The sequence below is a fragment of the Vespa velutina genome, chromosome 10 (genome assembly GCF_912470025.1).
Source record: "Vespa velutina chromosome 10, iVesVel2.1, whole genome shotgun sequence".
Classification (NCBI taxonomy): domain Eukaryota; kingdom Metazoa; phylum Arthropoda; class Insecta; order Hymenoptera; family Vespidae; genus Vespa; species Vespa velutina.
In genome coordinates this window covers 6,805,923-6,830,325 of record NC_062197.1, presented here as the reverse complement: position 1 = coordinate 6,830,325, position 24,403 = coordinate 6,805,923, and the positions used below count along the sequence as shown (strand labels likewise).

At 26.8% G+C, this 24,403-nt stretch overlaps 2 protein-coding genes, 2 long non-coding RNA genes and 1 other non-coding gene across 6 annotated transcripts in view; 3 read left to right on the top strand and 2 right to left on the bottom strand.

Moving 5' to 3' along the window:
- The first annotated feature begins 1,586 nt into the window (after positions 1 to 1,586).
- Positions 1,587 to 4,537, top strand: LOC124952052 (MD-2-related lipid-recognition protein-like). The gene is made up of 4 exons (XM_047501360.1): positions 1,587 to 1,745; positions 3,350 to 3,475; positions 3,673 to 3,842; positions 4,346 to 4,537. Exons 1-4 carry the CDS (start codon positions 1,601 to 1,603, stop codon positions 4,427 to 4,429), a joined length of 525 nt encoding a protein of 174 aa, XP_047357316.1. The 5' UTR covers positions 1,587 to 1,600; the 3' UTR covers positions 4,430 to 4,537.
- Positions 4,538 to 8,909: 4,372 nt separating this feature from the next.
- Positions 8,910 to 12,640, top strand: LOC124951995. The gene is made up of 3 exons (XR_007101791.1): positions 8,910 to 9,058; positions 9,691 to 9,857; positions 9,952 to 12,640. It is a non-coding gene; the product is annotated as an uncharacterized LOC124951995 (long non-coding RNA).
- Positions 12,641 to 15,620: 2,980 nt separating this feature from the next.
- Positions 15,621 to 15,702, bottom strand: Trnas-cga. The gene has a single exon. It is a non-coding gene; the product is annotated as a tRNA-Ser (tRNA).
- On the bottom strand, positions 15,685 to 18,241 carry LOC124951997. Its single transcript, XR_007101792.1, has 4 exons — positions 18,103 to 18,241; positions 17,682 to 17,862; positions 17,448 to 17,591; positions 15,685 to 16,028 (listed from the first exon to the last, which is right to left on the bottom strand). It is a non-coding gene; the product is annotated as an uncharacterized LOC124951997 (long non-coding RNA).
- LOC124951996 (echinoderm microtubule-associated protein-like 2) overlaps positions 18,233 to 24,403 on the top strand; it is a 29,005-nt gene continuing 22,834 nt past the window's right edge. The window contains exon 1 of one of the 2 annotated variants that reach the window (XM_047501204.1): positions 18,233 to 18,444. The gene's annotated coding sequence lies outside the window, so the exon portion shown is untranslated. Of the gene's footprint in view, positions 18,445 to 20,414; positions 20,434 to 24,403 lie in introns of those variants that run through there. The other variant, XM_047501206.1, reaches the window with a different exon arrangement.

The following is a 24,403-nucleotide window of genomic DNA, read 5'->3' as shown; positions in this document are numbered from 1 at the left end:
TTTTTTTTTTCTTTGTCAGATTGTATCGTCTACTAACGAACTCCCGGAATTATTTACGAGTATAAACTCCGATAAACTTTGTATTCTGTTATTGGGTACCAAAGGAAGTGAATGAGTTTGTTGTTTCGTTTGATTGTTTGTTTGCTTGTTGCGTGTATGTGTGTATCTGTTGAGTGGATACGAGCGACAAAGAGAGACAAAGAGAGAGAGAGAGAGAGAGAGAGAGAGAGAGAGAGAGAGAGAGAGAGAGAAAGAAATTGAGACAAATACTTAATCGGCTCAATTAAATAGACCGGTATAATTATTACCCATCCAAATTGACGAGTAAGAACTGCCGAGACGATTAGAAGATTAGAGCGTTGATTACAATGCTAAACACTCTCATTGGCGTATCTCCGCTATTGTTTCGAAGGATTCGATGTAAAAGAACCTAAATGTTATTTCAGTATGTTAGATGATATTTAGATGTAGTCGGTGATCCTTTGAACGAATCTGGACAGCGATAAATCAGTTTGGTATAATAATGCGTGACAAATTCCTTTGATCCAATGGTTCGAATTATAGAGACAAGTAGACGAATAAGAAGATACGATGTCAAGGGGTGGAACGGAGGGGGTTGGAGAGCTTCTTATTTAACGATCATCGTCAACTGCGACAGGTTTGTTATGTCCGCAACGAATCAAAGCAGACCGATCTCATGCCGCGAAGAAAATAGAGTGAACTGCCTTCGGGTCAACGTGCCAAACGTCTGACGATATGCTCCAAGTATATATGTATATCTTTAGTCGTATATATATATATATATATATATATACACATATATATGTGCATATAGATATACGTATGTATTTAAGTACCTCAAAGGAAACGTTTATAAATCGAGATGTGTCGTTAAAAAAAAGTAAATAAATAAATAAATAATAATAATAATAATAATAATAACAATAAAATAAAGGAAAAATAAGAAAAAAGAGATAATCACATTTATATCGATAACATTTTCGAGTTCATCTCACAGAGCATTGTAATCAAAAATTAGATCGTATCGATTAATGACAAAAGAGAGAAAGAGAGAGAGACAAAGAGAGAAAAAGAGAGAGAGAGAGAGAGATAGAAAGAAATTGTTTCCATGCATTCTGTTTTCTTATACGCGAGAAAAAGAGAGAAAGATGATTTAATAGAGTGAGGTCGAGCAAATGACATCGTCATTTCTGGGTCACGCGTTATCCGTTGATTCGCGTGAGAATAAATATCTACCAACCAACGTATTTCGAGGAATATCCCCGGTAATCGAATACCCTACATATTCAAAATCAACGTCGATAAAGTTTGACGTTGAGAGGAAACGTAAAACGGTTTGGTAACTACCTATACGAGTTCTACTTTTAGCTTTGTCATAAAGATGAGAACGAAGAAGCGAATAGTAAGTCCGATATAGCTTCTTTACGAGCTAAGATACTATCTCAATTGACCTATGGCCTCGTCTCCCTTCTCTCTCTTTCTCACTCTCTCTCTCTCTCTCGCTCTCTTTCTCTCTCTCTCTCTCTCTCTCTCTCTCTTTATCTCGATCGTTATCCGCCTTTTGTAGCGACCCTCGACGATGCTTTTCTTTCACTCGTCTCTGTACCGTAGACCGAGAATGAACGGAAACAGTGAATTCGTCTTTGTTGCTCTGCTCCTGGCTTTGTCATCTTTCAAGAGCTACGCGGAAGTCGTACATTTTCGCGAGTGTCCCAAACCATCCCGTGAGTGTGTTTCGTCAAGTACTATTCGATTTAATTTGATAAAGGGGAAAAAGAAAAATAAAGAAAAAGAAATAGAAAGAGAAAAAGAAAATAATAGTCGAAGGTTTATCTTTTTCGATCGATTCCTTTTATCGTTTATAGTTTTTCTTTCTTTTTTTTTTTTTTTTTTTTTTTTTTTTTTTTCTAATAATTTTTGTAAGTCACAGGGTTAATTCCATTCTAAGAAATTTATTATCTGAGATGTAACTTTAGTCGATATTTTATTGAATTTATGATTAACGATTTAATTTTATACGATTAATTTTTCTTTCCCTTCTCACGATTAATTGTTTCTTTAGTACTATTTAAAGATTAATTAATCAAAAAACGATAAAAGTGAGAAATAAATTGACTATACGTGGTTCGATCATTAATGAGTTTTACTCCGTAGACACACGACGTGAATCATGCTATCAAGGGACTTTATAGCACGTTAATTGTTCAAAATATAATCAAAATATATTAATTCATTCCGAAGAAACATCTTTTCTTTTTTTTTTTAAATGAATATGTATACAGAAGGAAATATCAATTTTAACTTAATATATAATTTTGTCGTTTCTTATCGTTAAAATGTTTATAGAAATAGAAAAAAAAAAATAGAATCGTTAACTGCTGAATGACGAAGAAATATTTAATTGCTAATAAGAATTAATTGAATAAAATATAAGAACGATGTTACTCGGAACAGTCGAAAGATCAACAAATCGAACGACCTTCGGCAGTACATTTGATAGTACTCAGAATGCACTGAAGAATTATAGCTTATTTTGATTAAAAATTATTTACTTACAAGGAAAAACAATGTTTATCTATTTTAAGTACATCTGTATCAGACAGCACTGATATCAAACAACGTATAATCAATTAAAAATATTTGCCCGTTGATTTCTTCTTATTTTCTTTTATCAAATATCATAAAGGTTAACGTACATTGACCCATATACTGGTATCGTCTAATTTAATTTAGTTTTTTGACGAAACTACGTCACACCGAGATAACTATTCAGTAATTTCGAAAAACGAAGTTGATAACGCGAATTATAATTTTATACTATTGTAATTTCCTATTACCGAAAAAGTAACTCGAGAATTACGTAATTGTAATAAAATCGAACGTTTAATTCTATTAACAAATTATTTAACAAATTCATTTCAACGAACGAATCTGTAAATCTATAATCAAATTTTATTCGTTATTATAAATTTATTATAAAAACAAAATAGAATTTATATAATAAAATTTAACGTTTAATTTCATAAATATATTATCAATCATATTTGTCTATTAATTTCTACAAATGTAATGGATTAAAAGATTTTCTGATCCTATAATCGTCTGATTTTATAAATTCATTATCAATTTATTTTCAAGAATGAAATAAATTGAAAATATTAGATACCGTTCGATGAGATTTAAATCGGTGATTTAAAAAATGAAATAAATTCACTTTATAGTGTTTTATTTATAGAACTACAAAAATATTATACGTTTCGTCAAACTGAAGCAATTGGTATTAGTTTAAGCTTTTCAAAGGTTGTAATAATTTTCTCCTTTTTTTCAGCCGATGCAGTCTCCAACTGCACTATACACGAGGTACGCGTCGATCCTTGCAGAGAAGCTGCTGAAGATAAACCGTGCCGAATTAGGAGGGGATACAATTCGAGCATAAGTTTTGATTATACGCCTAGTAAGTTGTTAATAAGTTAATAAGAAAAAACTTTTCAATCTAATTTAAACGATTTTTTGCATCATAAAATATTCTGTCGTTTAAATTAACCTTGAATATATCATCTTTAATAAATATTAAATGATCGATTATCGATTTATCTTCTTAATGATTTTTTGAATGAAATGAAAATTAATCGTAAAAAAATTTTCTTACAGACTTCAACGGAGATAAATTAGAAACTGCAGTGTATTGGGCCAGTGCTCTTACCGATCTTCCGTTTCTAGGAATGAATAGGGATGCTTGTACAATGACTTCCTGCCCGATTGTGTCGGGTCAAAACCAAACTTACAACGTCCAATTATTTATCTCGAAAAAATTCCCAATCGTGAGTACTTATTATTACGAAATTTTTTTTCTATCATCGATTACGTATCGTTTTACAATCGATCGTAATAATTTATGAATCTCTTTATACAATCTAATTCATGCATAATTATATATATATATACTTACTTATGTACTTATACATGTAAATATATATAATGCATGTGTCCATACATTTAACTTTGTTAAAGCACCATTGTCTTTTAACGAGAGGCATCTCCATGCCCTTTCACCTCTTCAATATATGAAAAACAAAAAAAAAAGAAAAGATAAAAGAATCGTCGTTTTATCTTCCTAAAAATTTATTACGCATGTGGCGCTATTTTCTCTCTTGTTATCATTATAGATGATAACGTATATATATATATATATATATATATATATATATATATGTGTAGATACATATATACAATAAGAACTCGTGCAACGAGAAAATCGTGCCAAGAAATACTCCTCGACTCGTGCGCCGAATTATTTTAACGATTCCATCATTTCAATTTTCAGAGAACATACGACCTCAAGTGGAAGCTATGGAATCAGCAAGAGCAAGAATGTTGTTTCATGTTTCAAATTAAATTACACAAATGACGGCTGTAGGCAATTTCGACTTTAATACTAATTGTCCCAACCGTCAATTGTAATGTACAATTGTCATTTCTGTTTTGGTAATTAAAATAAAATTCAAACCTACTACTACATTCTCGTTTAAATTTTCTTTAATATTTCGTTTTTCGTTTTTTTCTAACATGGATGACGCAATTAAATAAATTAATAGGAAGAAAATTTAAGTAATAACTTTATAGTAAAAGAAAATACTTTACGGTAAAAGAAAAAAGATAAGAAAAAGAAAGAAAGGAAAAGAAAAGAAAAAAAGAAACGAAGTATGAATTTTCATTGAAATATGAAATAAAATTGTCTTCCATTTTGAAGTTCATTAATACGTAAATTATAAAAATTATGTAACAATTGTAATAACATTTACTCGTGTTAAATAGAAAGAATATTTCTTTCTTTCGTTTTACTTTCCTCTTTCTGTCGGTAAAATAAATGTCGATTCGCGTAAAATAAATATTCAATTCCTTCTAAACAGCGAGGCCGTGGAAAAGAAATGAGTAATTAACATTGCTTTTAACGACTCTTCGTCTCTGTAAATCTACCGACATATTTCAATACAAGTACATATATATGTACATATATATATATATATATATATATATACACATACATATATATGTACTTACGTAAATATATACGCTAAAAAGCGATATGTAACGTTTCGTGTACTCTTAGCACTTAACTAATTCCTTTAATATCAGCTTTAGCTACTGCATCGAATTTCTCATAGTTTTTTCGAACAAAACTAAATGATCGTATAGCGTTCTTCAGTCAACTTCAGTAGCCGTCATAATGAATAATATTTTCAAAATTATTTCTCTTATGCAAATTTAACACGTTTAACGTCATGTTGATCTAAGTATTTACGTGACTTTTGCGATTTCAAACCGCATGGATTATCCTTATGATCCAAGTTATTACACTCATCGTTGTATGTATATTTTAATTATATATAATATTTTAATTATAATATTTATAATACCAAAAACAAAAACAAAAAATAAATAGTAAACAGAAAAAAAGGGGTTAATATACCCCATAAACAGGAAACATGTAATTTATTTAATTAATACGGTCATATAATATATATACATATATATAAAGTAACGTATTACATTTTTTAATATTCAATTTTAAATATTTTCTTGGTTTAATAATAATCTATTAAATTATATTTATATACAATAATTTTCTTATTTTCATGAATTATTTCTTTCTTTTTTCTTTTCTTTTTTTTTTTTCTTTTTTACATATTATACAATATTTCGCAAATAATTGGTTGAGTTTATTAAGAAAAAGAAAGTTTATTAAAAAAAATTTGCACCGCTTTGAGAGCAATTACAGCAATTACAGCAATTACCGCTTTTACAGCAAGGAAGTTCGTGTAAACATTTTTCTGTTCTTTTATTCTTTTTTTTTTTTTGTGACCTTTTCGAGCTATGAAGATCAATATATAGTTTTTTCAAATGAATATATATAATTCTTTTTCTTTTCTTTTATAAAAGAAAAATTTCGTAAAAATACAATATTTACGAATCAAATAATCGTGCATTTTAACGAATGAAAGTGATTGATAGTTTTTAAAATTGTAATATGGAAAACAAATTATTTGAATACATAAGATTACAATTGCAAATGTTCGTTACTATAGAAATACACAAAAAAAAATGTATAGATATTCACTTAAAAAAAAAAAAAAATAAAAAAAAAAAAATAAAAAAAGGAAGAAAAAAAAACTATATTTACTTTTATAATTGGAAAAGATCACGTATAAAAAGAAAAAAAAGAAATACAAAATTTTTACATGCAAATTTTATAATTGACTCGAAGTTCAATGATAATATTTCGCAGTAAATTTTCTTGTAAGCTTTTAATAAATTATAAAATATTTCCTCCTACATCTATCTAAGGACATATACATATATATCTGTTTATACTTTCATTAGATTAAATCAATTTATTTTTTTGTAAATTATAATATCTAATATTTCTATATTATATCATTAATATATAAGTAAAGTAGTATAATAAAATGATATTTCGTATTGAAACAAGGTAAACAAAAATGATATTTCGTATTTGAAAAATTGTCATTAAACATTAATAGCTTTACAGTACGATTTCTTGCTTTTCGATTACGTGAAAGAATTACGTATATTGAAGTTAATCGTTTGAAATATGTCCTTCTTCAAAAGAGACCTTTTCTTGCTAGTATCAAAATTATTTCATCACATGAAAATATTCTTCATCTTGTAATATCATATTGATTATTAAAGTAGGAATATATAATTTATTTTATATTTTGATATTAGATCATTTATCGATATAATTTTTTATTTGTTTTAAACTTTGTTATTAATGAAAAGAAAATTGTACGTTTGTCGACGTATATAGCAATAAGAAATAACAATCGATAATTTGATGATAATAAAAGTACGCCCTCTTATAATTCTGAAATATATTACCACGCAGTATTATCCGTCGATATCCTCCATGGTATAACATTATACATGTCTATTATGCATCATACGATGATATAAAGAATTTCATGATAATATTGAATGAAAAAAGTCCAACGTGGGCCACCCGGTATTGCCTATGCGACATTCAACATGTTAAGAGAAATATTTTAACCTTCGGAAGCTTTTATGCAATCGAACTTTTTCAACTTTTTACGAATATTCTAAAAATATATTATATATATATATATAAATATTTTAATGATACATTTACGATTTACTTATATGTTTCAACGTTTATCAATGTTACAAGAATATAACATGTTAATTATCTTTAATAGTTTTTCATTTTACGTCTTCCTATCGAATCTAAAAACTCCGTTATATAGGAGCCAAGAAATTATTTAGAAAATAAAAACATTGAAAAAGAAAAAAAAAAAGAAAGAAAGAATTAATATCCATTAATTGTATGTAAATAATGTAAATAAATATAATTAATTTTACAATTACGCATGTCGATAAGGTAATTCACTTCCTGTAGGACGTTACGCCATCTGTATACTTTCATAAGTAATTCATGACGCGATAATACACTGCAATACCGACGGTATTCTCCAAAGATTTTTATTGATTAAAAAAAAAAAAAAAAAAAAAAAAAAAAAAAAAAAAAAAAAAAAAAAAAAAAAGGAAGTAAAAATTTTCATCATTTACTCTGTTTTTCTATTAGTAATGTAAAATTTTTTTAAAATTTTTAAATGCAATCACATAAAAAAGATTGATAATTACGTGATAATTGGATTATAAATTGAAATTATATAATTTAATTATATTTTCAAGCATATGTTAATAAACAATGCATTTGATAAGATAAAATAACTTTGACTATCATTATTTTGTATAAAGTAAAAAAAAAAAAAAGAGAATTTCTCAAATTTGTAAGAAAAATTATGCAGTTATCTAGAATATAACGCTTTTTAGTTACTTTATCGGAGCGCTAGTATATAGTTTAGGTTAGTTTATTGGTCTACTTCAGTTGGCGTGCGAACTATTTATTATAATAATAAATTATAATTCTTATCGCTGAAGTCACACACGCATTCGCTCGCACAAACACCATGATAGTGAAAATAAATTCTCGACCAATCGCGTTGCTTGATTTAGTTATCATAAAAGTACCGATAAAAAAATTGAACTCTACAAATGTTATGATTCTTACACATAGTTAACGAGATTATAAAGTTGACTGATGCCATAATTCGGTGCGATAAATAGCATCCGTTAAATATTAAATGCATAGAACTTTTATTTATTTAAAATTAATATAACGAGAAATTTATTTACACTATAAAATTTAATTAATTTATTTACTAAGTTAAATCCTTCTATAACTATAATTAAAATTTTAGAATTTATTTTTATACTTTTCATCGAGTTAAAATTTTTCATTAAATCATAAAATAACAAATTAAATTCCTCATTTCAAAAAAGATTAATAAACTTTATGAAATCTAGAAAATCATATAACGAAGTTTAGAAACAAATTGATTAAAATGTAACAATAACAATTATGCACGATATTTTTTGTCTTATCAAAATATATTATTTATTATGGTTAATTATGATTAATTAGATTTTTGTCATGAACATTTCTCAACTTAAGGAGTTTCTTCGATTTATATTTTTTATTTCTATTTTCCGTCAATAACAATGGCACAAATGATCTTTGAATATTGTATTGATAAAGCTATTTATAATAAGAAAAAAAAAATCATTACCATTTATCTTAATGCACATTATTTTTATTCATTATATAAGATGTTATCTAAAGATTAATGTATTTATGAAAATATATCTTTTTATAAGATAATCAAAATGTATATGTATATGTATAAAATTTATATGTATAATGATAAAAATGTTTAAAACAATATAAAAATTGTTATTAATTCATGATTCGCTTCATCAAAATTATTACAAACACTTCGAGTGCTATATATAAAACTAATATTCCTTCAAATATCTATTATTTCTCGAATATTGTTCAGTGAACATTTCAACGTTGACTCAGTCTTTTTAAAGAGTTCTGTTTAACTAGTTACCTTTATAAATCTATTGCATGAAAATCGCAACGCGAGTGAACAATGTAAATATCATATAATTACTTTTATTTTCATTTTTTCTTTTATTATACATTATTACCAGTAGAGATTTAATATTGCTTTAGTGTTTTCCCTATTGTTCATAATATTTAAGAAAAATATTTAATTTATGCATATTAAAACATCGTTCATTTTAGTGCACGTATATATGTATACATATATATATATATATATATATATATATATCCATTGATAAAAATGTATTAAATAATTTAATTGGTTCATAAAGTCTCCTTTCTAAATACTAATGCTAAAGTTCTCTAGACATAGGTATATGTATTTTACATTTATTGTAACAATATATTCTTTATTTTTGTTATACGATGAATTCTTTTGAATGTGATCTTTTTAATTTTATTCATCTATTATCTACTTTCGTTGTACACATTTTTCACCATTAAAATAATTTTATTGATTAAATGTTATTTATATTTGTTCATGTAAATACATACTTGCACACATACAATAGACGTCTAATTAAATGTTATTTATATTTGTTCATGTAAATACATACTTGCACACATACAATAGACGTCTTTTTCTTTTTTCTTTATTATCATCGCATACGATTCTATATATAGAAATGTTGATTGAATTAATTTCGTATTTCTTTCAGAAATAATAATATTCCACATGGACCAATTGAATTTTATTCTATTTTTATTTGCATTGTGCGCACTTTCAACAAAATATCGAGAGATCACGAAATAACTTCAATTAAATTCGAAGATTCAAAATTATATCTCATAGAATGAAATACCCATCGTTTTCTAATTGAAAATTGTAAGTAAAATTCGTATAAAAATTCAATAGTTTCAATTTTTCTCTTATACCATGGAATTTTTATTTAATAAAAAATATTTTATTTCTATTTTAGAACATCTACTTTTGAAAAAGTTTGGAAAACGAATGAAGAGCGATCAACAAAGTATATTTTTCTATCTATAAGATATATTTTTCGTTCGTTACTAACTACATTTCATACGATAAATGTAGAAAGAAGTGATAATAAGACAGGAACAAAGTAAATTATTTTCTTCATCCTCCCTCTCTCTCTCTCTCTCTCTCTCTCTTTCTCTCTCATTATCTATTTTTCAATGACAATCGTCAATGTCATCCATTAAAAAAGAAAAAATAGATATGTACGTATTATCGATAAATATGTCACATATATGTGACCATAGTTATTCATAAGGAGTATCAAGCAAATAAAAAAAAAAAATCTATTTTGAAAGTTTCTTTTGGATATTTCAAAAAATAGAAAAATATTCGTTTGCTATCATTTCATGGATATGAACATATTGCGAAATGATTTAGACGAGTGCGTAATAATAGCTCATATCATTTTAACGTCGGATACTTTCATTCATTAGTTTTGAATAAAATTTGTATAATATATAATCCACCATTTCCAAAGGGGGAATAATAAGTGTATTTTGATTGTTTATTAATAATGAATCATAATCTCGGTAGTAATTGAAATCAAATATTTCCATCACAGGTTGGATATTCAAGAAAAAACTTTCTATGCTGGATCTACTTATAATTGCATCTCTTAATGATAATCAAATCAACGAGAAATAAATTCGAGAAGAAATCGAAATACAATCATAATTGTAAGTTGTAATATATTAATTTGTTTCGAATAATATCTAAGAAAAAAAAAAGAGAAAATAATTTTGTTAAAAAAAAAAATTTTCATAGAGTAACGACATTACGGGAAATCGTATTGTACTTTGTTTTAAATTTCCTAACAAAATTCAAAGAAGTTCAGATGACATTTTTAATCCAAAACGATTGATCAAAAGATACATTTCATAACTATAATGAATAATTAACGATCTATTAATATATAGAAAAATATAAGAAACGAAGTGAACATAGTTATGCGACTAAAAGATAATAATTCGATGATCTCGGTTCTAAAAATATTTTCATACCTCCAAATATCTATCAAAGAATCATTTTGTTTATATCTAAACATTTCTCTTAAATTTCATCAAATTTTTCAATATTTCCAGCTGATCATATGATATGTATTAACATATCGAATGAATTTTCGTTTGATCATTTAAAACAAATATTTAATCATATATCAATATTTTAAAAATTATTTAGTCCCATTCAATTTTATATATAATATAAATATCTACGGCATACGAAGAAATTCATAATACTGGCCAAATCTCGATGTTTTTCTTTCCGATAAATTCTCATCGAAAAACATGTAACAGATGTGGAAAAGAAAATATTTTTTATTCACACATCTCCTTTAGAACAAGATTAATGAATCATTTCGAAGAATATTACATACAGAAATAAGTAAAAAATATAAGTCATAAGTCGAAGATCTGAAATGTTTGAACTTGAATTAATGTTAGTTTGCATATTACACAACGATTTCGATATGCAGTAAACTGTGGATGAATTTAATAACGACAAAATAAAAATGAATATTATTTTGTCTCTATCTAGATCATTTAATGTCAAGTTTATACATATCTATAAAATAGACATTTTTTTCACAATATCTATTCGATTTTCATTGAAAATTGTGTAAGATATTAAGTGCCATTAGTTTAAGGTCAAACATTGCGGATTTTCATGGATCAATAAAAAGAAATAAAATCAATGATATCGATCTTTCTCTTATTATTGCATGTAATATAAAACGATACTAATTTGTTGATTTTGCACTAAATGAAATGTATGTGCAAAGATTACGTCCTTCTACAATTTTCGATTAAAATCTATCGGAATCGAAAACATCAGGATTTGGCCAATATTCTGGATTTCTTCGTACACTGAAAATATTCACATTATAAATCGAATTAGCTGGGACTAAATGATTTTGGGGAAAAATTAATATATAATTAATTATTTGATTTAAATGATGAAACGAAAAATCATTCGAAATGTAAATACATATTACATGATAATATAACGAAATAGAAGGAACGCTTAAATTATAAACGATGTGATTCATGGATATATCTTTCCAAGTATAAAAATTTTTTTACAGTCAAGATCGTTAATTTATCATCTCGTTGTTGTATAAACATATTTATCTTGTCTTACGTAACTTCCTATAAATTATTATATCATTGGTTATTCATTATAGATACAAAATATATCCCTTTCGATCAATCTTTTGGATTGAAAACATTAACTGTACATTTTTGTATTTTGCAAATATACACAAAACAAAATATAATGCTATTGCCGTACTATCATAAGTCTACGAAGATTTTTTTCTATATATTATTTTCTCATTTTAGATGTTAGATCACTTAGATCATTATTCGAAATAAATCAATATACTACAGCCTAAATCAAATATGAAAATATTAACTTATTCATAATTTCTTTTCTCAAAGATTTGATTATCATTCGAAGATGCTATTATATATAAGTAGATTTATCATAGTAATTTTCTTGTGTATCGAATCCGTAAAAAAAAAAGAAGATCAAATATTTGTATCAATATTATTCATTATTATTCAACAATTAGTATACATTTATCATTATCCTCGGACCTTTAAAAAAAAATATTATTCTCGTCGAACACATCAATTTTTTCTTAATATTTACGGATAGTTTGTTCATGGAAATATTTTCTGTTTTGCAATTATATAAAATAAGAGTATAATGATATAAAAATCCTATATGATTTTACAAAATTAAGATTAAAATAATTTACACGTTTAAACGACAAACCTATCTTTTTTAAAAAACCACGCATCATTTTCAATAGTTCCTTTTATATTCGATCAAGTGACTTATGACAAATGAGATTGTATATATGACATCAAAAAAGTAAAAAGGTCTCGATAATTTAATAGAACGATAAATATTTCCTTAGAACTAATTTTTTATATTCTTCATATTCAAATTTATTTCTAATAAGAAAATGATTAATTATCTATATGCCATGATTTTCTCAAAAGTTAGATCAAAGTTTCTGTGTTTTCTTTTCCTTCGTTTCGATCGAAAATTTATAATCGTTTATATTATATAAATGATAGCATACATATGATAATATAATATGATAATATATAGACTTTTACTTAGAACCAATGAATAAAATCTTCGACGTTAATAACTTATTGATGGGAGATATTATTTTTCGTTTGTCTAAATCTCTACGTAACAAGTTTATATCCATGAAATAATAGAAAGTCAATATCTTCTTACTTTTTTTTCTTTGATAAAAATCTAAATATCACTTGACGACTAAGAGATAAATTATGTTCGCAAAATGAAATAAAACGAATAAATATTTAAGATTTTTTATTTTGATACATTCAAAAATACAATTGTTATAGATTGGTGCGAATGAAATGTCGGATTCTTAAGTGAATATATTAAACTGTATATTTTTTTCCAAAAGCTGTTTATTTAATCAAAATATGCTCCATTTACTTCAATACACTTTTTTCAACGAGATTTTAATGCATAGATGCCTGTCTTGAAGAAATTCTGATCTTTAGAATCAATAAACTCTGATATTTTTCAGACTGTCTTCATTTTCGTACTGTTTAGCCCGTAAAAAGAGTTCTAAATGTTTAAATAAATAAAAGTCGGTTGGCAAAAGATCCGGTGAATAAGGTGGGTACTGCAAAATTTCATATTTTAATTCATTTAATTTCGCAATTGTTTTGTACGATATATGTGGCCGAGCATTGTCGTGGAGAAATATTGGGCCATGCCGATTAACAAGTGATGGGCGTATAATTTTCAATTTTTCATGCATTTTTTCAATGTACTGACAATACTTTTCGGCTGTAATTGTCATTTCAATTCGAAGGAATGAGTAGTGTATTACTCCAGTCACATTCCACCAAACTGTGATTAAAATTTTCCGTGGATGAAGTGATGGCCAAGTATGAATACAAGCCTCATCCCTATCAAGCCACCGAGCAAACCTTTTCATATTGTCGTAAAGAACCCATTTTTCATCACAAATAATGATCCGATTGAAAAATGGATCTCGATTAAATCGGATTAGCAATGATGAGTATACGTTCAAGCGATTCAGCTTATTTCGCTCGGTTAGTTGCTTTTGAAAAATAAGTCAAGGCATATAAAAGTTTAAAAAGTCCTGTACTAAACTGTTAACGTGATAGAAAATTTTTTTGAAATGTTTCTATGCTGATAAACGATAATATTAAAATCATTTAAAAAATTGAAAATGTTAATTGTTTAACATAATGCGTTTTTCAATTGCGTACAAGCGAGTTATTTTTCTCAATCTGTTACGTACACTTCACGAGTTCATCAATATATAATATTCTTTCAATATTATCTCTTATTCCTCGAAAATTATTTGTTCGACGTTATCATGATCCAACGAGTTAATGAGTTCTATTTTACCAGTGTATTAAATCTTCTATTACCGAAAAACCATAGTACAAGCATATAATGTAACCACGATTTAATTACTTTTATCGATTTTCTTGTTATATATGTAAGACGTACGTAGACATCATCATAAAAAATGAAAAAAAAAAAAAAAAGACAGAATAAAAGAAGAGAGTAAGAGAATGCGAGCAATAAGAATTAGTCTTAATTAGATATTCGAAATAACAAAATGTAATCTTTTTGCGTTAATTGAAGTTATAAATTTCGTTTATTATCCTTTGTATTTATGTTAATAAATACCTTACTTACATTATTAAAAGTAACATTTAATATTGTTTTTGTGTGTATGTGTGTGTGTATGTTTGCATGTGTTTCCTCAAACATTCATAACGCTAGAACAGATAAAAAGACGATTTAATTCATGCATTTTAAAATATTTCATATAACAATCAAGATGAACATCAAGAGAAAATCATAAACAATCAAATTAAATGAAATAATACTTTTGGATTAAATAAATTAATTAATTCCCTTAAAGATTTTTTTTTGATAATATTATACGATTTTCCTAAGCAACAAGACATTTTTCGTTTCCATTGTGTGATAATTTATTTACTTTGAACATCAATCATTTTGTTTTTGTACTCGTCAATTAAATCTATAGCAGTTATGAAAATTATTTTCATGTTTATTATCTTTATCAGAAAATAAAATAATGATTTCTATATGTTGCGCGAAGCGTGTATTAGCCCTTTGCACTCGAAGTTCTTTTTCATTCATATTACCAGTAACTCGAAGCAATTTTAATGAAAAGATCATATTTGCGTGTAAATTAATGATATACGCATTAAAAGAAAAGTCATCGTTGTATGTTATTATTTTTTTAATTGTTTATGAATACAAATGTTATGATATATAATTATCCACGAGCCGCGACCATCATTTGTTACCAAAAGCGAAATATCCTATAAATAGTTTTTACGATTCGTTTTTGTCCTTATGTTAAAAACTGAAAATTATTTGCATTGTCTCCGTAGCGGAGCCCTTGAATTTGAAGAGAAATTTTATATGGCTCCGCTCCGGAGCCCTCGAGTGCAAAAGGTTAAAAATATATGCTCACATTTTTTGTATATCGCAATACAAACATATTGCAAAGAAAATTTTGAAAAGAAAAAAAAAATTATACGCTGCGGACAGGATTCGAACCTGTGCGGGCAAAGCCCATTGGATTTCGAGTCCAACTCCTTAACCACTCGGACACCGCAGCTCATGTTAAGAGTGTACAATAAAACTATTAAAAAGTTGTCATAAATTTGCAAAAATCATTATAATAACGAATATATTAAGTGATATAAGTGTTGTTATATATATATTTAACTCGTATAAGCTTTAGGATTGAACGAGTGCCTTTGTAAACGCGAAACTCTTGTACATATTGTTTATTATCGATTCAAATTGCATTTACTTATCAAAACTCGTCAAATTTTTTCATATGTTGAATATATTTCTTTGCTCTTATACAAAATTAAATGCGTGTTATCAAAATTGTTCAAAACAAAATATAGAATCGATGAATGTTATAGATAGCGCCATCTGAAAAAAACACGCATTAACTTTAACAAATAACACATTGTTCTCTATCGATAAAAAAGACGACGAAATAAAAAACAAGATTATATAATTTTTTTAATACTTTACGATAAATATGTAATCATACTTGTCGACTTAACTCTCATAATTATACATAATTCAAATTTTTCGTAATATTACGACATTATTTATAATTAATAAAAATTGTTTGTAAAAGCCGCGTGATTATCTATTTATATATAAAATTTGACATTGAAATAGATAGTATGAGTATATATATATATATATGTCTTAAAATGATAGATACCAAGAATGATCTCAAGATGAGACATGTGTAGTATTTATTATCATAGAAAAAAAAATAAAAGTAAAACATATTGCAACAAGAACTATCTTTCAAGTGGATTGATTTTTTTTTTCTATTTTTTTTTCCTTTTTCTTGTTTTGTTTTGTTTTTTTTTTTCTTTTTTTAATACATGTAAAAAGAAAGAAACAATTTCAAAAGAGCAAAATGTCGATTTACCATCGGTTATAGGAGAAAGTATTGCAAAACTGTCGAAAAATCGATTGCAAACGAATACAAAGATCGTCGAGAAAGGCAACATTCGAATTTATTTCAATGATTCGTTCGTTTTCAAAGACGAAATTCGCTCTTATAAAACCACGCACGGATCTACGATATTAATCAACGACGTCATGCATTTCTCATCGGACTGATGACTCAAACCGCGTGTAAATTTCATAACAGCTTGCAGAAATTTAACAACTGTCGTGGCTTCTCCATTACCGTATTATTATTACACGAAAAAAAAGTAAAGAAACAGAAAGAAAAAACAAAAAAAAAGAAAAAGAAATAAGAAGGAAAGGAAGGAAAGAGACAAATACAAACAATTATTGCGTCCAATTATAAACGTAGAAGAATTACGATGGGAAGAGAGTAATAGTAAAAAAAAAAAATTAAAATTAAAATACAATACAATGGACAGAGAAAAGGAATTTTTGTTTCTTTTTTTTTTTTTTTGTTCTTTTCTCTTTTTCTTTTTTTTTTTTTTTTTGCTTTTTTTTCTCTCTTTTTTTTTCTTTCTTTCTTTTTTTATTGCAATCAAAACAACAGGAGGAAAGGAAAGAAAAAATATCAGGAAGAAATAATAATAATCTAACATACGGGGAAATAATTTCAAGCCTATGTTAACTCCCGACGGATTAATTAATTAATTAAGAAACTAACAATCGTAAAGATTGTTAAATAACATGAATTTACTACGACGAAAGAAACTAGAGACAGAGAGAAAGTGACGAAGATAAAGTGTGTTTGAGAGAGAAAGAGAAAGAGAGAAAGAGAAAAAGAGAGAGAAAAATAAAAAAAGAAAGAAAGAAAGAAAGAAAGAGAGAGAGAGTAGTAGGGATGCTTTGTATAAACACCTGTTGCCCTTGTTAAGGACGCCACACCGGTTGATACGTCACTGGACTAAATCGTCGGCGGTGGCTGAGGCCGAAGCTCACCTGTTGGCGCGAGCAGTGCTCGCTTGGGTTCTCGAGCGTGCGGTGGTGGCTCTTTGTACGGTGCTGCTCAATAGATAGATAAATAAATAGATAGATAGATAGATAGATAAAAAAAGAGAAAATATAAAATAAAAAGCATCATCGATTCTACACCATTATCATCATCATCGTCGTCATCGTCGTCGATCTCCACGAAGTATTTCGTTACACTTTTTCTTTCTTTCTCTCTCTTTCTTTCTCCCTCTCTCTCTCTCTCTCTCTCTCTATCTATCTATCTATTTATCTATCTTTCTTATTCTCTCAGTCTCTCATCTATTATCTTTTTCCACGCAATCTTCAACAGAAAGAAAGAACAAAATATAGAAAAACAAGAAAATAATAAATAAATATATTTTAGGTGTAAGTGAATAAAAACAAATCGGTGGCGGGGAGGGGGAGAGGAGGGGGGGGAGGAAAAAAAGTAAACGTTGTGTTGTATCGAAACAAAGGACATTTTAACAAGGAAATATAGAAAGAGATAGAGAACGTTAGAAGGGGAAGAATAAAGAGAGGAAGTAAAGTAGACTTTCCATACAAAGTTGGGGATCAGTCGTCGAGAGTGTATCGCTATCGCTCCAAAAGGATTGTATGCAAATTCCTGGGGAAATATCCTCGGGAGGCTGCACCGGCTCCGCCCATACGATCGTTTCGCTCACGCTCCCGCAACCCAGACGCAACCCAGAAGTTTACTCTCTTTCTGTACTTGCGTGTGTCTCCATATATATATATACTTCTTTCTTTCTCTCTCTCTCTCTCTCTCTCTCTCTCTCTCTCTCTCTCTTTCTCTCTCTCTCTTTACTGTGTATGAGTGTATTCGTGCTGCTGTGACCACCGTTCAAGAGGAGATTCGCTCGACGTGTTCTTCCTTCCTCTCCAGGTACGTACGAAAAGTATGATTATTATTACAATTATTATTATTATTATTATTGTTATTGTTATTTTCTTTCTTTCTTTCTTTCTTTCTTTCTTTCTTTCTTTCTTTCTTTCTTTCTTTCTTTTTCTTTTTCTTTTTATTTGATCACGTCTTAAGTTTATTGATAAGGAATAACAAGTTTGTAAAATGATCGATGAAGTAACGATTTTGTTTACTCATTAAAGTATAAATAGAAAATTACTTTTATTAGCGGGATTATGAATGACGATAGAAATTCTTAAACATATTATCTGAATTTATACGAATCTATGCTTTTATTGTACGATCGTTTATGCGTTACCGTTCGCTCGCTAAAAATTTCAAAGCTATGCGATTGAAATGGCCGAATACCTTCGCAGGAAGGAGAAGAAGAAGAAGAAAAAGAAAAAGAAGAGATGAGCTTTAGTGACGTCAATGTACGATGTACATACATGCGCAAGGATAACGTGATCAGAGTACTCGAACGATCAAAGAGATAAATCCGACGATGATGATGTGACGATGATCGAAGTGTTTTATTGAAATCGAGTTTTTATTTTTCCTATTCTCGAAAGATACAAACACATACGTATTTAAATATATATATATATATACATATGTATGTACGGCTGTTATTTATTGCCATAAGTATTTTTAAATTTGATCAATATTTTCTATAAATATTGAATATTCATAATAAAATATCGTCACGTAAGTGAGCTAAACGTGACAATATATTTTATTTGTATCAATCAGAATATTTATATATAAGGATAGTTTATTTTACAAAGTACTTGTACATTGATTGATAAAAAAAAAAAAGAAAAAAAAAAAAGGAAAACGAGAAAAAGAAAAGAAATATTGACCTAATAAATAAAATAGTATATATCTATTAAATGACATCGAACGTTCTCATTTTTCCTCAGTTGATTCGAAAAGCGTATCTGAAAGTGAAAATATCTTATTTATCGTAAAAAGAACTATAACGATAATAATGAATGTATAAATAGAAAGTATCTTTTTATCTTCTTAAAAGAATAAAGATTAAAGAGCGTTTCAAAGAAACTGATCAATTATTCATATAAATACATACTTATATATATACATAGCTACTTACGTATCGGCACGTAATGGATATTCACGTACCTACTTACTTTGCATTCGATTACTTTTTTATCGCAAACGATTTCTTCGATTCGCTCAGATAATCACGATAAATATATTTATTAACATACATTGTAATACAAATCCACGAATCACGATTCATTTCTATTTCAGATAAGTCATTGTTGTTTCGCAAAATCATAAGCATAGAATTGGCACGTCTCATTGTTGTTACCAGTTTCAATCTCTGTACAACATCTGCCAAGGTCGAGAGATGATTTTTCATTCCAACCGCAACAATGGCGGATCCGATCACTCTCGATCGCGTTCGCGCATAACACAAGTTATTTAAAAATTCTACACTATAGATTTTATGAATATACATACATACATATATATATATATATATATATATATATATATAATATATTATGTGAATAAAAGCTGTTTATTATATTTGTTTAGATAACGCGCAACGTATACATAAGTATATACATACATATATATATATATATGTATATATGTATGTATGCATGCATGCATGTATGTATGTATGTATGTATGTATGTATGTATGTATATATGTATGTATGTATATTCACATATACTTATATATTTATATTGTGTGTCGCGTATTACGAGTGTACAGGAATGTCTTTACGTGCTTCGGCACTTGCTTCGACATGGAGAAAGTCGTTTTCGTCAGTGAAAAGTCATCCCGTTCTGGCAGATGAATACAAGACGCGGAGAGGAAGTGGTCGATCGTAGTGTTCCTTTTGAAGAAAATCAATCTTCTCGGCTCGTTTATTTTTCGAAAGTATCGATCGAAAACTTGAACTTTCTTATACGTTGGATTTAAAGAAATATTCAGGTTCTCATTTTCTTTTCTTTTTTTTTTTTTTTTTTTTTCATATATTGAATAATCTTTTTCTACTAACAGAAAAAAGAAAAAAAATACTTTCAGCTTTTTAATAACAAATATAAAGAAATTATTGTATTGTATAAAGTTAAATATTTAAAAAGTTAACAAATAGATTGATCTTTTTGTTGTAACAGAGATAAAAAAAATATAATGATGAATGAAATCTTCTTCTTTTTTTTTTTTTTTTTTTTTATATATATTACAATGTATATATTTTATGAATTTGTGCTTGTGTATCATGTGTATCCGTGAAACTTTGTGAAATGAGTTATACTAAAATCTACAAAGATCTCATATCGCAATTCATTACGATCTTAAATATCTTTAGATAACCATAACTTTAGGATTGATCAATTTTACATTATATTTAATAAAAAGTTATTTGAAAAAGATTTATTTTCTCTTTTACATGCTAAACATATTTTATATAGCTATAAAATTATTTTCTTTTTATTTATCATTAAAAAATGTTCGAGTATTTTATTAGATTTAGAAAATGTTATTGAATTTGGACAAATTCAAAATATTTAATTTGATGTTGTTGAATTTTTTGTTACATTACGAAAATGCCGGAATACTTATCTGAGTCATGCTGTTTTTTTTTTTTTTTTTATTTTACCGAACAAAATGTTGCGAGAATATTTCATTTTTCTTTTTCTTTTTTCGTTTTCTTCTTTTTTTTTTTTTTTTTTTTTTTTTTGAACGGAATTTGCTGAGTCGAAGCCAAACAATAGGGACAGAAAGAGAGAGAGAAATTACGATGCTGAATGTCGTGAGAAATTCTCGCGGTACGTACTCACTTAAATAGATAGCAACGTTTCATCGTACATGACGGCTTGATTCTCAGCTAAAAATGAACACACGAAATCTACGGATGTCTTTACGTTGTCCTAGAAATATTTCTTTTAGCTAGTCGCATTATAGTAAAAAATTTGTCAAACGTTAAAATTTTTAATTTTAAATTAGAAGAGGATCGCGTAATCGTAAAGAGAAATATTCTGAGATATTGTTCGCATTCATAAAATAAACATCATCCAAATAATTTGGCCTTGACCCAATTGTTGATCACAGTTACTATATTTTTCACGATAATAAGAAACGTCTCGTTCAATGAGCACCTCTATCGAATGACGATATTATTAAAATACACATAATTTATATCTATAAATAAATAAATATATATGTATATAATATATTATAATATATATAATATATTATAATTGATTATTATTATTATATTGAACATATTATTATATTTATATATATTTATTTATGATATATTTATATATATATATATAAATTATAAAATATTTACAAGTTAAAAATAAATAATCATCTAATATACAATTTCTTCGAGAATAATACAAGTAAACACGTCAGATATTTTTTTTTTTTCAAAAGATATTGTACAATATTACAAAAAAAAAAAAGAAAAAATAAAGAAAAATAAATGCTCATACAACGCGTTATCTCGCATATTACGATACATATTACAAGTATATATGTACACACACGCAGACACACAGACACACATACACATATCGTAATGAAAAAGACTTGACAACATTTCTTATCTGTTTGCGATAAGTGTCAAGGTCAAAAAAGACCGGTATTTATTCTCCATGCGAAACGGACAAGAAAGGCAATATCTATCCTAATTTATTACTTTAAAACGATATGATATGAAAAACTATATTTGAAAGTATTTCAGTAACTTCCTTGACCTTCCAAAGCAACGAACGAGAATCGTAATAAGCACGAAACGGTGAGAGTCACGGATGCAATCGCGTATATATAAGAGGCTTACGTGTTAATTCTACTATGTGCACGCAAACGCATAGCTTGCATTGCGTTGCAGTTGACTGACCTCGATGTCCACTATCCACGTTAGGAATAGCGAGTGTAAGTGGGTGTCCATGAGTGGGAATCGATGGTTCGAATCCATTGGAATTCTAAGTGACTTAGAAAGAAAATTTATCGAATTTATTTATTTCTACTCAATATTTTAATCATATTTATACACACACACATATATATATATATATATATATATATATTCGATCCGTTAAAATTTTAAATTAAATATTAATATTTAATCCTTAACGGTTATTATATTACAAAAATCAGTTTTGACTTATCATAGATGAAATATCTTCTTTTAATTTTAGAAATTAATAAGAAAAAGGAATTCGATTAAAAATTTTCGTCATAATTAAATATTAGATATGAAAGTTAGGAAAATAAATTTTTATAATAATAACAAATAACATTGTGCCAGTGATTAGGAAAAATAATATGTTACAGTGTTCTCATTTCATTTCAATTTTTTTTTCTTTTTATTTTCTTGAAATATAAAATTTCACCTTTTAGTGTTAAATCGATCAAAACATGATTAATCAGGATATATTTCAATATTAGGATATCAGGATAAATTTAAATATGTATAAATATATATATATATATATATATATATATATATATATATATCAAATATATTTATACATTGAAGTATCAAACATATTCAAATATTAATGTCCAATGACATTATTTTTAAATAATAATATCTAATATCTAATCTAATAAATAATAGATATATATTAATATGAATGTCTAATGTTTCTGATGAGCAAGTAATTCGAAATGAAATAGTTTAATAATCGTATGTTATTAAATTCAAATTATTACTAACAAGAAGAATAATAATCTCTATGGAAGCTATAACTCCGAATTTTTTTCTTTTCTCTCCTTTTTCTTTTTTTTTCTTTTCTTTCATTATTATTATCAATTACACACATTATATCGTTAAATTAATGTACGATGTAATACCATACTATATGATATGTTAGAAGATTATAGATCAATTATAATCTAGAGTAATGATGAAGAATCTTACGGAGGCTTTTTCTTTCAAGAAACGATACTGCTAGCGCTTAGAAACGATTGTTGAAAGGACCGTTGAGAGCAGTGTTTAACTCTCGTCTCTTCTTTTAGTCCGACGGAAGATGCAGACAGTTATTTGCCGCTTTTCGCACGTTATATCGTTCACGTTATTAGCATGCTCGTAGAAGCATAGACAGTGACGTTAAATAAAATCACTGTACTTAGCGGTCATCGTTTCTAGTTTCTAATCACGCATTTCCCTTCCTATCTACCGAAGCCATGTCGAACGTATTAATAACATTCCTAACGGTTTCAATTCTTTCAATTTTATATATACGTATATACTATACATATATATATATATTTTTTTTTTTTCTAAATAATTTTTATTATTTCATGTTTTATTCTAACAATAAATGATTAATAACATATAAATGATTGTATTATAAGATTTCATTCAGCTATTATTTTATATAATTAATTAAAAGAAAAAGAAAACCAAAGATATAGGATATATATAATAATATTTGCGTAAAAAACTGTTAATGTTACTTCTTGATATCGAATAAAATTAATTAATTACATATTACAACTCGAAAAAATAATAAGAAAAATATAATAAATAAAAATATATTGATACTACGTAAGATATCGATTGAGTAATAAAACGAATTCGTTTTAATAATAAATGATTAGAATTTCTAAAAAGAAATATATTAATTCTAATACTTAATATGAACAACTTATGATATAAAACAGGTTATATATATACCATTAGACGTATATAATAATGTTACTTTTATTTTATTAATTATTTTCTTTAATAAATAATTTAATTGCATCTCTAAGAGATTGAAAAATTTATTTGAAAATAATTTCACTAATATAAAGAATATTATTATACATATATATATATATATATATATATATATATATATATATATATATTATTTTCTTTTATATATATCGCGTGGAAAAATCTTTCATTATAATTTAAAATAAATTCAAAATAATATATATATATATATATATATATATA

Coding starts and splice junctions, on each gene's coding strand:
- LOC124952052 (XM_047501360.1), top strand. CDS start 1,601: ATGCTTTTCTTTCACTCGTCTCTGTACCGTAGACCGAGAATGAACGGA. Junction 1,746..3,349: donor CGAGTGTCCCAAACCATCCC/GTGAGTGTGTTT, acceptor CCTTTTTTTCAG/CCGATGCAGTCTCCAACTGC. Junction 3,843..4,345: donor TCTCGAAAAAATTCCCAATC/GTGAGTACTTAT, acceptor TTCAATTTTCAG/AGAACATACGACCTCAAGTG.